Raw genomic sequence first — 16,022 nt, 5'->3', positions numbered from 1 at the left:
AGTAATTTATATCAAAAGAACGCAATGACTAATTCATTATTACCAAGTAATGATTATCTTAACTGTAACTCTAATATTCAGAACATCTCACATACTCTGAATTCAATTTTTATTTTCAACTGTAAATTATCTTTACTCAAGCTAGCGTTGTAGATTGCACAGACACATCATCAGCTACTAACTGTAACTGTGAAGTGGAAACTTGAATCTAATACCTTTTTTATTTACGTTTCATGTCTAACGATAAATTAAGTGTTCACGAAATGATTCCTTCGAGGTACCAGTACGAGCATAAACTCTGTGTCTTTGAGGTAAAAAAGTAAATCTTACAAAATTCCTTTGTAAAGTTCGACGTCAAAAAGTAATTAACGATTCACGCTGTGTTAAAAAGTATGGGCCTATCTGTAATATTAGGTAGGAAGCAGTTCATGTCACTAACTCTCCTTTCCCAAAAAATCTAACAATATAACAATAAATAAACAAAATTACAAAGGCTATGCTAAGGAGTTCTAGAACCATAACTCAGCATGAAATGTTATTGGCTATAATATGATTAACTATGTTAAATAATGCACTTTAAACATGAACGCAGTACCTTCTTTTAAGGGAGTCTATAGAAATGTGGGAGCTTCTACCATTTTCAATGTTTGTGACACCCGATCTTTCACTAAATTCTTACAAACACATGAGATGAAGTTCTAAACTACGATAAAATGTTATATTCATCTCACTATATATTTCTTGCCCTCTCAAACGGCAAAAATAAAATTTCTGTGAAATTGCATTTTTCATGCCTTCTTATATGGTAAAAATAATATATGTTAGTGAAATGATGTTAAACATTTTATCCTTAAACAATGATTAAATTTTTATTTACTCCTATCTATTGAATTAGGTATAATAAATCTAATTTCCAAGCAAATATTAATAATAAATGATGTTTCTCTTAATGGAAATGGCGTTGAGTATAAATAATTCTAAAGTACATGTACGTCATTACTGTAAGATGCACAAGTGGGATTTTTAATGGCTTCATTACAAAATAATAAGCTGTTTTATGCAGTAAACGGACGAATTCCATTGTTACATTGTGTGAAGGAGGGCACTTCACCTAGTTTTGCCACCGGTTATATTTGTAAGTTGAGGAAGAAATATGTAAGCAAATATTAAATCAAATCGCCTACACCTTACCTTCATTTTGTTAATTAGACTGTTACACATTGATTTCTACTGATAAGAAATTGTACAAAGTTGTATCTCCTTATGGTTTTTAAATAAAAATGTGTTTAAGAAAAAAACTCAATAGTAACTGCCTAATCTTCACTGATTATGGTATAGTTTATTACCTGACGAACGCATACTACTTGGCGAGTACATTGTACAGGCGCTTGCCTCCAGTGATAAGGGACCTGTGGGCCGAACCAACTGGTCTGTTCAAACGACTGATTACTACCTGGCTGCGGATGATCGGCTCTGATAACGCTGAGTATCTCCTCACTCCCAATTACCGTTATTAACTACATTTACTATAACTACTTTCAGTTGCTGTGCCGTCGTGTCAGCATATACAACATGTTCAACCGCTTGCCTAGATATTTTCGTTTTCGTAACTTTTATTTTATTTTATTTTGTGGGACTGATTGTGTGAGCTGAATTTTGCTTATTGTATGGATTTATAAAAAAGTCTGTTCTATTAAAATTGTTGTAAATAAGAGCTCGCCGTCACGCACAGGTCTCGGCCCATGTGACGGTATTTTCATAATAATAATAATAATGTAATTGTAATGATTGTATATTTGAAAATAAAGAGTAATTTGATTTGATTTTCATTTGATTTATTATAATTGGCTGAGTGTTAGAAAAGCCATCACACAGAGAGCTGACAACATGTATCCTTTATCTTTGCCTATCCACAGAATATTTACAAAATGAATTGAACTAAGATTACTGCAGTTTTTAATTTCAACGTATGCAATATCACGGTCCGGTGAAGGCCCATATACCTCCATAGGACTTAGCTGGTGTTAGGGAAAATCTCTTCGATAAGTCTGCCATCCTGCAGATTATTTCTGGAATGAATCTTACAACCGGTAAATGAATCTTAATTTTTATATAGGCAAGATAAGGTGACAAAATTGTGCATCTTCCGCTATGGAATATTTCTCTTTCTGTCCTTAGCGTATGAATAGAGTTGTTACATTTAATCTTACGAGCTCATAACCAAATAAACCGCAAGTATAATACCAATATAAATACTGGATATTACGTTTTTGAGTGGCCCCCCTGTCTACATCTCATGGCAAGCGATACCATATGCAATCTCAGTCACGTCACTCTGAAAGAATGTGAGGTTCACTCTGTTCCAGCCTTTTCTAGTCAAGGAGGCTAGGAAAAGCCATGCTTTAAATTTAAGTGACACAATGGTTTTTGCTGCATCCGGTGTAGGCTCTACCGGTAAGTACAAACCACCAGATTTCGATATATTTGTAGCTAACAACTGCTTAAAATACGTAAAGATGATTTATCATAACGAATAGTGAGATATAATCTCATATAAATTGAATTAAATTATTTGGGTTGTCCTGTTATTGGATGTTATACTGTTTAGTTTCTGTACATAAACTTTGTGACTAACATTTAAGGGTTTTTAAATCAAATTAGTGAAAACTGTACATAGTTTTATCCTTTAGTGTTGTAATCTGGAGTCTATAGCATCTCATATAATCATATAATTGGATACAAATTGTATAGCTCTGTTATTAATCTTTTAATTCAATGTGACTAAAAGGTATATTTTGAACATACAACTCATAATGAAATAACGATTTTATAATTTTGTAACAAAATTTTAATATACTGTCACTAACTGGAAACTTTTTGTTTTATTATTAATCCACTAATTTACTATTCGCAACCAGGTGTAACGATTAGTCGTAATTTATAATGGTTAGTAATAAATTATATTGTACATTTCTATAAAAATTTAATAATCATAGTAAGGAAACAACACGATTCTACTAAGTTCTTCTTTGAAATCAAAAACAAATCAGCAAAACACAGTCAGGCATGTGAAATGATTATAAATATGTTAGGGTTATCTTTTAAAGCCAAACTAAATGAATTCAATTACATTTGGGATTACACACAATCACCGGGACTCAACATGGGGATATACTTAATTAATGGGCTAAGAGAAGATTATTTTACAGGCTTACAGTTTAATTAACCCAGAAGGAAGGATTGTAGTTATTGTTGTGAATCCTCTGTAATATAATTGTTTGTCGTTTAGCGTTTTGCGTTATGTTAAGTATTGTAGTAGTGTTGGGAATAATGTAATTGCGCAATTCTTAATTGAGTAAATTCTCGAAAGTATGTTTAAATTCTAAAAGAACCATAGTGTTCAGCGTCCAGAGGGCAGGTGAAGCTTTTATACATATGACTTTTATTAGTTTTAGGAATATATTACTGTAAATCATTGATTACCGCCTACAGAAAAAAAGTATATAGGTTTAAATTTAATACTAAACCCATATTACTTAAAAATGTTTAGTTCTAAGACTAAAGTAATTTAATTCACTAAAATGGAAAAAACAGCTTTTATTTCATGTTTATTCACATTATCGTACGATAAAAAATTCCGATTATTACAAACTTATTTAGAACATGATAAATATATTATGATAGAGCTTTACGTACAGCGGTTAAAATAATTCATTGCACAACACGAGTCAAATTATCTGTATCATAACCGTGTGATAAATAATAATAACGGTAGTAAAAACTATTTTTTGTAATTAATCCAAAATGTAGATGTGAAATAGTTAGATACAGCGTGAAATAAAAATCTGTCTCTTTTTAATTACCCTTCCACAGATTGTACAAAGTATACGTTTCACTTAATTATGTAGCACTAAGTACACCTTAAGCTATAGTTTCGTTACATTTTTTGCCGAACTCCTTGTAGATCAAATTTTTTGGATGTAAAAAGTTACTTAAGGAACTATTTCTTATGCCCAGTATTCAATTAATGAGTTTAAATTTTACAACTTGAAACAGGACCAGAAAATTAAAGTATAATATAAAGCAGGACCTACATAGTAAATGTTTCAAATCTTTAAACAATACAATGTTTTTAATACAGATGTTTTTATGTCAGATTTGAGACACTGTACTCTACTAATAAAAACCTTTAATTTGATGTAATACTCGACCTACGTTCTTTTTTAATATATTCTTCTGACTTCTTTCTAGTCATCCCCATGATATGACAAAATGGTAGTTACTTCAAAAAGATGATTTATACGTTTAGTAGTGATGTACAATGTTTATAGATTTACATGCAATCGTTCGGGAATGGCCAAGCCCGTGAAGGGTATTTTAACATCCTATAGAAATAATGGAGATCCAAAACTTCATTAGAGTTTGTTTAAAGCTTTTGTGTAATTGAATATCAAACATCCAAACATCGTAACAGATTTTAGTTTTCTTTAAATATTTGTACGATCTGTTGCATTGAATTTCTTGGAAGTCTCATATGCGCTAAAATCGGAGAAAATAAAATTGTATCCCATATAATATATTTTAAAATTTTATTTGTTTTTATTTTATATAGTCTTACCAAAATATATTTGATCGTAAACACGGGTAAGTACAGATTATCCATGAAATACCAGGTGTAATAAGAGAAGTGCTCTTTGTTTGCAGTTTTTAATCCCTACGTTATTAACGATTAATGGAAAACAGAGTAAACAGAAACCGTTCTTTCTGTTCATTATTAACCTAAGCACTTTTTGCAGTACTTGTACGTTTTTTAGCATCGCAATAATGTAAAATCTGTGACATAAACTCTACGAATGAAAAATACATGTACAATAGATATATAAATACGGAATTAGATAATATTTTCAACATTTTTGACTATTGTAGTCATGTAGTCATGTCATCATATATATATAGATTGTAGGTTATATATCTGAGGGCGAAATAAAAAGACTAAAATGGTCAAAAATTTTGAAACAATTATCTAATTATATATATATATATATATATACTATATCTAATTATATATATTATAAATATATTTAAATGTGGAAAATATGAAAATTAAATTGCATGAGAACAACAACGTAAACCACGTAATGAAAAATAATTGCATTTATCGATACAGCCGTCATTAGATAAAATATGTGTTAAATTTTTTATTGTAAAATCAAAATTACTCAATTTCGTCATTAATAATACAATATGGATTGCTAGAATGATAATTTTAATAAACATTTTACTACTTTTTTCATCGTATGGGACAAATCAAAGGGTAGCTGGCAAGAATTATAACTTTGCAAAACGTGAAATAAGGAGCCAATTTAGAAATAATAAATTTCATTACTAGGAGCAAGAGTATGTGTTTTGGTAAGCAATCGTAACGAGGCGAAGACAGGGTCGGAAATACGACTAAGTTTCTTACATACATTTGCTCCGTATAATGAATAATAGTGTATGTTTTATCAAACAGGAAACAAAACAAAAACTTAAATGATTCATTTAATTTTAAAAATAATAACCTGAAATATTATTTCTCACGCTTTCATATTATAAATAGCTGTGTTTTTACTTAATTCTACGGAAAAAACAGTTTGAGGTTTTTCTTAAAACACTGTTTGTACAAATACTCGTGAACAAAATTTATTTGTGAATTTGGAATGTAGAACTCGGTTATTCTGTTATATTATTTATTCTAAGACACAAGGTATTAGAATAAAAAAATCTATATAATTTTTTTTCTGTAACTATATCATATTTTTTTTAGTTTCAAAGTCTTGAATATAAAAATGCATTGCACGTATGGAGGTCTTTTTAAGTTCTTTATCGTTTCACTTTACGTTCTTAATAAATAATTTGTTTAGTTTTACTGTAGTAAAATTGAAATATTTTACTATCTTTTAGTGCTAATTATTATATTTTAAGGATATATATTAATAAATAAATGGAAAGGCTGCGTTACCTAATACATTCATTACTAGACAGCTCTTTAGCAACCAGTTACATATATTGAGTTTATCATGATGCAATTTCCTCATAAATTACATTTAATAACTTTCAAATTAATTTAATTTGATTTTAAACTTAGAAACGTCTATAAGAATAATATAACTTAAATTTATTTTTTACCATATCACAAATTACCTTTTCAACTTTTAATAAAAAAGCGTAAGAACCGTGATATTATATAGAGAAATAATTTCTTCAATATTGGAAGTAAGTGTATTGCTAAGAATAAAATTATAAAATGTCTTAAAATTGACAGTAAGGGAATTTAGTTGCCTGTTATTCTATGATTATGCAATAATTACAATATTATTTAATTCCTGGTCATTAAATAAATATAAAACAAGAAATAGAATATTTATCATTGCTATATTTTGTAGTCCTTAAGGTATCATGTTTTAACATAAGTAACAGTAAATTTATACATTAGTTCTACATTGGCCAAACTTCTGGCGTTATTTTTACGTCATCGTAAAACTTACATTGGGAGTATTTGATATCCTTGATTTAATAATTCACTCCATGTGGTTGTTTCGTTTCTGAATAAACACACATGAGTGTTTGAGGGCATAGTGAAATTACTAAAGTATCCTTCAGGTAAATTTAAAAGTTAGCTAAGTATAGATAATCATGCAACAATACATGAGCTTTACGTACACAACATACCGCAGCCTGTGGCTATGCCCGGTATGTGTTTGTTTGACAATGCAATGAATCTGTAAACACGGGAATGGCTGTCAAGCACAGATAAATTCACTAAATTTGCAGTGGTGCTTTATTTTTATTGTATTCCAGTCCAACCTTCCTATCGCACGTGTGAACCATGACATTTGATGTTTGTATAGTCTCAGGTGAAAAATGCCTACTACAGCTACGATATAGCTTTACTTATTTAACACCCTTTCTTGGTGAAAGTTTTAGCTTCTTTAAAACGAAAATGTTCCCTGAATCTATACCTTATGAAGACCTATGAAGACATTCTGTGTTAATAACTATAATTGATCTATCAACATTGATTTCTATATATAAAAGTGTACGTATTTTAATGTTTGAAAAGAAGAATGTTTCAAACGAAGTTACGACACAATTAGGCCATCTAATAAAAAAGAAAGATTGGCTTCACTGCTAAGACTCAGCGATTTTGTGTACACTACAATCAATTGTTAACACATAAAACCTAATTGGACTATCTTAATGATACGTTTTTCTTTTAAATTTAAATACATTACTTTATTTCTTGACTTTATGTGAACAAAATTATACTTCAAATTCGTCAACATGTCATCTTAAATAACTTCTACGAATTCCATCATACTTAGTAACTTTAACATCATCTACGAAAAACCGTATAATACTAAAGATCTCCCAAATCCGCTTCTTCGTGAAAATTGGTATTCCTGATCTGATTACTCTGAATTTACTCACGATTAATTTATATTTAAGACATAATGATAGTCATTGGTAAGGTTACTTTGAGCAAACATGCAACAACTTACAGTTATTAGAAATTTATTTTATTTTTAATTACTTTCCAGATAGTGTTGTATACAGTAGCAATTAAGATGATATGGCTCTCGTTTGTTAATAGTTAAATTAAAACATTTTTGGAATATTAATATATATTCTTCCACTTAACTTTTTTTATAATGCAAGTGACAGTTTTCCACTTTCACCATTTTTTATGAAGTCAGTATAGCAAACTTGTGCTCAATGATAAGGAATTATTAAAATTTGTTAAACTTATCAGTAAATAATTATGAAAAGAAGATATTTAACTGTTTTAAAAGATACGAAAAGGCCGATAATAATATTTTGTCCTGTTGAAATTTTGTGCTTTTCAGACAGCATCAGCATACTTCCTCATGTTCAAATAGATTTTCACTAATAATTTTTGTAATTCATAATTCCCAGTAATTAATAAAACATTATTATTAATAAGTGAATTAAATCCCTTACTATACATTGAAATAATTCTAAAGCAATTAATCGAACTTACGTATTTTTATATGAAATTCTCGTGTTTGTTTCAGGTCCTAAAAAACTCCCAGGATGATGTAGCGCCATGTTTTTGTTTCTCGTAGTAATGTCCTTATTCCGGCAGTTGTCCTGCGAAACCGAACCTGGTGAGAGTCTAAAGTATTTAAATATAAAATTGTAATACTATAATCCATTTTTTTATGCTATGTAATTCAAACTAAGATAAGTATTAGTATTAGACTTTAAAGCATATTAACAGATTTTGTAAAAGGTGAGTGGAATAATTTTTTCAGTATTTTATATATCATTAAAACAATGAAATATTTAATTATGCCGCTTATCGCTTATCCTGAAACATTATATAGGAACAAAATGCCATCTTTTATATATCTTATTGGTTTCCAAAATAATTCATACTTTAATATTTTTTCCAATACCTGAAATGAAGGCCTTAAAAGGAAAAAAAATCAAAACTTTCTAGGAATTAAAGGTGATGGAAATAAGCAACACAAAAAAGGTAGTGGTAAGGTTTTCTTAAAGAATTGTCAGCGAATGACGTACTATTATGGTTGATTTTATAGCCGGCAGCAAGTGAGTTTCGTAGTCAGAAACAAAATTATAGCCAGCTATTGCCTGTTCTACTCAATATACTTCAATATAAGTCAGTATGTGAAATCAAAGCAAGTGTTGGTGAGAACATAGATGTTGAATATTTATCAAACATCTCATGGTTTTTATTATATGGTGTATTCGTATAAGTATAAAAAAACCAATCTTGTGGGATATACTACGTATTAAAACATACGTATAAATATATGTGAGAATTTTAGAAAATTTAAACAAAACTGTCATTTTTAAGGTATATTTTACTTTAAGAAAGTGATTTAAAAAAATTGTACAAACTAGAGTTATTATTGTCTGTTGGAAAAATTATATACCTTGATGACACAATCTAAATGTTTATAGACATATTCAAAAACGTTTGGATTTAAGACTGCTATGCTGTTTGGTCACTTTCCATTGTATACGTTGATTTAGATTTGAGATTAAAAAATTTTATATCATGTTGTTTTTTTACGCTTTCTTCTGGCATATACCTCCGTATAATGTTTGTAACGATTATGGAAGTTGGGCCGAAGGGGAAGCCATGTTGCGTGAAAGAAGATCACCAACTCAAGTGTAACTAAATTCCTGATGTAAGTTTAAGATGAACACATTAACTGAACTGTTTTGAAGCCAGTTGGATTTGATAACATTGAAAACGAGTTACAGGATACCTAACGATTGATTAGACAAAATCCCAAAACAAATTTTTATGACTTTAAGTGAATCATCTTAGTTCATTATATATAATATATATATATATATATATACGGTCAACTTTATAAATGGCAATAGGCTTTTTAATTTCAATAAACATTGAATCGCAAAAAGTACTTGCTCCGCCGGGATTCGAACCCGGATCTCTCACTTGCCGGGTGAATGTGCTACCATTACACCACAGAGCGCTTACTTTTTCCGAGTCAATTATTTTGTATTTGGCCGTATCTGTCACATATGCGTTTAAATAAGCAAACTAACATATGATCGGTAGACCAAATAACTGTCAAATAACTTTTATTTACGTAAAAATTTATAAATGGCAATAGCCTTTTTAATTTCAATAAACATTGAATCGCAAAAAGTACTTGCTCCGCCGGGAGTCGAACCCGGATCTCTCACTTTCCGGGTGAGATATATATATATAATAATCCGATTTTAGTTCGAACCATGAGGACTGCTACTGTACTTTGTAGGCACTATATTCACACGCTTCTGTTCAAATCCTTCGCTTAAACCGAAATTCCCGCTCCGGTGCATCAAAATAGCTCATCAAGCTCCAACACACACACACACACACACACACACACACACACACACACACACACACACACACACACACACAACAAATTGTTTTTATTCTAAGTGGAATTTTGCATATCCCTTACCCTGCACCACTTTTTCTGCACCAAAACCACTTTCAATGATAGCAATTTGACCTAAATATTAACATTTTTCTAGGCAATGATGACGCGCACATCGAATCTCTTCTGCAGATGCTATTTTACGAGTCTACGTTCTCTCCACCTCCCGCTGCCTCTACGACACAACGCATACTCCCCTACTTCGAGACTACGACCACTGCTGCCAACCTTACCACACAACTCGGCAACTCCGTCACATTCCATTGCCGAGTCAACGATCTTGTTGACGAAGCTTCGGTAAGCTATGTTGGAATGTGGTATTCTTCCTTAACTTTCTCTCAAGGTATTTTTTAAAAGTGACGTTTTAAAAGGGTCACAATAGTATTGTTATGTGCTGCTGGAGTAAATATGATATCTCTAATCTGTTACACACTGAGAAATTTATAAATGATTATATTTGACCCACATATTTGTCATATAAGCAAAATTATTAATTTAGGTTTCGTGGCTACGAAGACGCGACGGGCAACTTCACCTCCTCTCAGTGGGAGTGGAGGTGTACAGCACCAATGGCCGGTTCACAGCAGCCTTCGCCTCTCCCAATGACTGGCAACTGCGCCTCACAACCGCCCAGGACCGGGACCAGGGCTTCTACGAGTGTCAGGTGTCCTCACATCCCCCCATAGTCTTTACTGTGTATCTCCAGGTAGTCAGTGAGTATATCACAGTGTATCTTTATTGTTAGTTTCTTCACTCAGAGTACAAAATGCTACAAATTATCCAGATCTACTTTTGACAGTACATATATATGTTCCTTACTGAATGTTATAGTAACTAAACTTCTCGAAAGTACATAATCATTACAAAAGATTTAATTGTTTACATTATTGAATCGCATAACCCTGTTGGGCCGGTCTTTTTATAACATTAGTAATACGCCCCTCTCACTTAAGGTCTTGCTTAATGTTTAAACAAATACCGGTACATGGAAAAATGGCGTGTGGCTTCTCCTTGGATGAATGAGATTAAACCACCAGTACTATCAATAATATTATACTAAACATGAAATGCAAATTTGTAGAGCTTTGAAGTAATATAAATGATGAATATATAGAGGAACACTACTCCAGTGAAATGTCAGAAACATTTACAAGCTGATTCTTCCTTTTCAATTGTCAATTTGTATAAGGCATTCTATTCGGGAGAGCTTATTCCATTAGATTATTGTTACAAACAACTATTGTAATTTTAGAAATTTACAGTTGGAATCCATATGTATGGATCATTAAAAATTGTTTCCTGTGAAAAACTGCCAACTACAATAAAATTCACCGTCAAAGAGAAGATCTGAATATTAACTGGGTTACCATTAAACCCCTTTGATCTTATAGTAATTTTCCAGCTAAGCTCATAACCTGATTGCTAGATCAGATCTTAAATATTTAATAATATTTTAAATAATAATAATATTTTAAATTTTTATGATTCACGCCCTTGTATAGAGTTACTATTTCAGATTACATAAATAATAAATTTTTGTGTTAAAAAAAATATTAATGAAGCTGAATATTCCATATAAAATTCTAAGTTATATATATGTTTTTTATATATTAGAATATGAGAATTACATCCTATTTTTATAACGGACTATATCAATAAATGTGCTGTCAATATGTATATAGAAATGGTGATCAAACATTTCTACAAAAAGCTTTTCCAAAATCTAATTTAATGTCATATAAATTAAGCAATGAAGTTACAACTGAGTACATGAGGAAAATAAATAGTGAAAATCGGAATATTACCTCTGATTTACGTATTCGCTACGGGTTGTTAAAAGTCCGCTGTAAATTCTGGAAAATGTACAACAATAATATAAACCCCACTGACATTGCAAACAACACTATTCACTGCTATTTACGGCGATATCGTCGTGAAATATGCTGTTTGCTTGTTATACCATAATTTATTCCGCTCGCAACTGAAACTTCTTCTTAGCTCTCAGAAAGTTCTTTTAAACGCCTGCAAGAAATGTGATTAGAATGATGTTTTTATGTTTCTACTTGAAAATATTATTCTTGGTTATATAGTGATAGTAAATCGAAAAAAGTATTTGAATATATAGTTAGCAATACTCAGTGCAGATTGGTTACGGTAATATCAGTAGTAAAGATGACTAGAGTCCTTAATATAGACTCCTTGCTTTCTAAATGCCAATTACCAAATAATATGTTATCTAGTTTACCTGGATTCAGTATTAAAATGTTCATGAATGCTAGAGGATTCATAAAACACTTTTAATTTAAAATATTTCAAATATCTGACACAGTGTGAAAATATTTTAAGAAACATCTAGTTTACCACGTATAATCTTAAAAACCCTACATTTTTTGACAAACAATACATTAAGCCAAATATGATCATTTTGATTATATTTATTCTTTTACAGAATTAAATGTAATAATTATGAGATATTAATATTTTAAATTAAAAATAACACATAGCAGAGTATGAATAATATTGCAACAATATTAATTTGCCATCCAGAACCGAGCCTGGGAATATTAATAAATTATTTGTATTCATATATGATATAAAAAACATTTCATTTTAATGGACATGTGACTATTAGACATACCAGGACTTGTTTTACTATAAAACACTGTAAATCCTTTAACTTATATGTAAATTGGACACAAATTTGTTTAGTTCCAGAACTTGAAATCGCAGACGAGAGGGGTCTGCCCATCAGAAACAAGTTCTACAACGCTGGTAGCACCATAGAACTCAAATGTATCATCAGCAGGGTCTCAGAACCAAGCAATCTGATCACTTGGACCCATAGGACTCGAGTTCTCAACTTTGACACATCCAGAGGCGGAATAAGGTATCGTTTGTATATCAGTATAGAGCAAGTGAAATTGTTTTAAATGTTATGCTAAAAATTTTCAATTGTATTTCTTGTATACCACCTTAAATCATTAATGTAGGTTATGAATGCATTTATTTTGAATGTGTTTTTAGTTTGGGATGTTTATGAAACCGCTGAGGTGTATACGGTTGGCCCAACGTTTAACGATATTTTCAAATAAAGCTATGCAAACCCAACTGATGTATGAAGTATGTACGTATTTTCAACAATTCCCGATTATATAACGTAAACGGAAAAACATCATTGAAAAATACTTATAGATAAAGCCAGATTATGTCCCTTTTGTGAATGTATAAATTTAAGATTCTGATTAAGGAATATAAAAATGAGAGGTTGCATTTTTCGAATGATTTGAGAAATGCTTTTATGTACATTGCGATGTACAGAATCTGATCAATAAGTATGTGTTTCTAAAAACCAACATTTAGTGCATGTCTCATTACAGTTACATAATAACGTTCAAAATAAATACCTTCTGCATCGAATCAGTTCGACGGGTCTGCCAATTGTCTAAACTCCGCTGGAAGTCGGTTTTCAGAATACTCTTGAGAACGTTTGTTGTGGCGACTGAAAACCACTTCGATGAAGTCGAACCGATGTCTTTGCTAATCTCTTTTCATTCTCGGAAAACAAATTCGAGGGTGCCAGTTATTGGTTGCATGAGGTAAGGACTGAGTCATCACTGATACGCCAAAATTTCCACCCGCGGCAGTTTTTGCTCCTCTCTCAAGTCTTTCGGTAGCAGGTTCTCGCATACTTTCCTCATCGCACGATCCTCGGTTAAAATGGTGAGGACGGTTCCGACTGAAAAGCCGGTCTCCTCACTAAAAACGGCGATGGTTAAACAACTGTCCCAGTTATAATTGTTTTCACTTTGGCCACCTGGTCATCGGTTCGACCATTCGTTGTGTGTCCTACTGTCTTAAACGAGCTCCCGGCCTATCTTAAACATGTTTTATCATTTAAAAACATAATTTTAAAGCAAATCGTTAGACCGTGATGTTGCTCGTCGATTCGCTCCATGCTGGCAAAAAGACACAATAAAAAAATCCCATGACCGAAGACCACTGAATTAAAGTGCACCAGATTGTTAGGGGACACCTCTGACAATGCCGACTGGTGAGGCCCCCCTCCACCGATCGGTTGAGGATACAGCGGCCAGTCCCGATACTTATAGAACAGACTTGTTTTGTAAGGGTAGACTGAGGTTCACCTTTTACAGTTTTTGGATCCGGTTATGGTAATACACAATTACAGTTTTGACATTTGGGTTTCAAACAACGCTGGACGTTCGTTAAAAAATTTTTGCTTTCCCTTCAAACATTATCACCCATAATATTATTATTACAGTATATCTTGGATCTACGTTAGCTCATATAAATCTGAATTAAATCATAGTCTATAAAATGCGAATCACAACAGTTGACAAAATTGTATTGCTTTAAGTTCACCAATGTACTATGATTACATTTATTGTACAGTGTCAAGACCGATGTGATTGCTGGAGGAGCCAAGAGTCGTCTGTTTATAGCCAACTCTCGCACAGTGGACTCTGGAAACTACACTTGCTCTCTCGCTGAGCTCGCCTCTGCTACAGTAACTGTACACGTCCTCAATGGTGAGTTAACAGTGAAAAACTCCTATATCTATCTGTATATTATGTCATGAGGCCGATGTGACGGCTGGAAGAGCCAAGAACCACATGTTCATAGCCAACGCTCACTGGCGATTTGCGCGTTCTAAAGAGAAAGTGTCAGCAACGGTAAATCAACAAGACTTTCTCAGTTAGATTGGTATTGCAAAATAACGTTTTAAACAGTAGAATGAAAGTGCTATCGCCTAGATTAAGGCATTAGGAAGTTCTGAACGCTGAATTTTTAAAAAACCTAGCCATGATTAAATGATAGATTATATCTTAATAACAAAATTGTCCATATATTCTAAATTAATTTTACTAAGCATGATGGTTTTAGTTGTAACTTTTTATCGAAATTTGGTCTTAATGTAGTCTTAAGTTCCCTAGTTATGAGTTTTAAAATTGTAGTTTGGTTGAGAAACAAGTAAACTCTGGATATATTTTGATGTCTTCAATATACAAACTGAGATTTATTTCCTGCAAATAAATAGCTTTATATGTCTAATTGCCGAAAGAAACTATCTAAAATTTAATGTAAATGAAATCGATATAGCTTTACTAGTTAGTTTTTCTTTTACTTTTACATTCGGTTGTCTTAACTTTTTAATCCAAGAGCAACTTTCAAATTAATAGTGCCTTTTTTAAAGATGTATTACTGAACGAAAGGACTTTTATAAATCCATTTTAGGTTCTCAATAATGGAGTTAGCATGGATATAGCTCATCTATATATCGTATTCCACCAGTATTGTAGAGTATAATGTAAATAACCTACTATATCCCTGTGTTTCAGGGGAGACACCAGCGGCAATGCAGCATGGCGGCAGCACCACCCCTCTCCCATCATTGTTTCTTTGTGTCCTCCTGTTGTTATTGTCCACGAGATAACATACGTCCAGACCCGAGTGAACTGGAGCTGCCTCTTTGTCCTCTGTATTTCAATGAGTCGGTGATTCTCATCGCAACATATTTTTCGTAACGATGTAGTGATTTGTGAACACAGTTTTTGTATACGACTAGATGGAGCTGTCATCGTTTTATCAAATAAGTTATTACAACATTTATTTAACTTTTCTGTGAAGTTTCCTTTAAACGAAGGAATTAAAACTGTAAAAATATGTTTTGTTAGTTAATCGTTAATCAGGAATCCAAATGTACGTTTTACCTACTTATTTGATTTTTATTGTAGTTGTTTATGAATAATTTGTTAAATTGTTGTATTTTAATTCAAATAAAAATATTTATATTGTATAATTATAATTATTATCATTAAATCATAATATTTCAGACGTAATCCATGGCAAATGGCTCTACATGGTATTAACTAATTTTAATGTGATACTTATTGAATTAGAATATCTTTATTTTACTTTATTGAGATATTTCGGTGGTAAATGTAGCATTTAATTATGATTTTTATTGGAATCGATAATGAGCAATTTACTTTTTGCGCAAAAGTTAAATATCAA

General features: G+C 31.5%; 1 protein-coding gene across 1 annotated transcript; it reads left to right on the top strand.

Annotated features, from left to right (window-relative positions):
• Positions 1–8,086: 8,086 nt before the first annotated feature.
• On the top strand, positions 8,087–15,441 carry LOC124366715 (zwei Ig domain protein zig-8-like). Its single transcript, XM_046823316.1, has 6 exons — positions 8,087–8,168; positions 10,084–10,283; positions 10,486–10,699; positions 12,696–12,873; positions 14,400–14,536; positions 15,347–15,441. Exons 1-6 carry the CDS (start codon positions 8,108–8,110, stop codon positions 15,439–15,441), a joined length of 885 nt encoding a protein of 294 aa, XP_046679272.1. The 5' UTR covers positions 8,087–8,107.
• The last annotated feature ends 581 nt before the right edge of the window (positions 15,442–16,022 follow it).

The sequence above is a fragment of the Homalodisca vitripennis genome, chromosome 7 (assembly GCF_021130785.1).
Source record: "Homalodisca vitripennis isolate AUS2020 chromosome 7, UT_GWSS_2.1, whole genome shotgun sequence".
NCBI lineage: Eukaryota > Metazoa > Arthropoda > Insecta > Hemiptera > Cicadellidae > Homalodisca > Homalodisca vitripennis.
The sequence above is the reverse complement of the archived record's forward strand: the minus strand, read 5'-3'. Positions and strand labels throughout refer to the sequence as shown.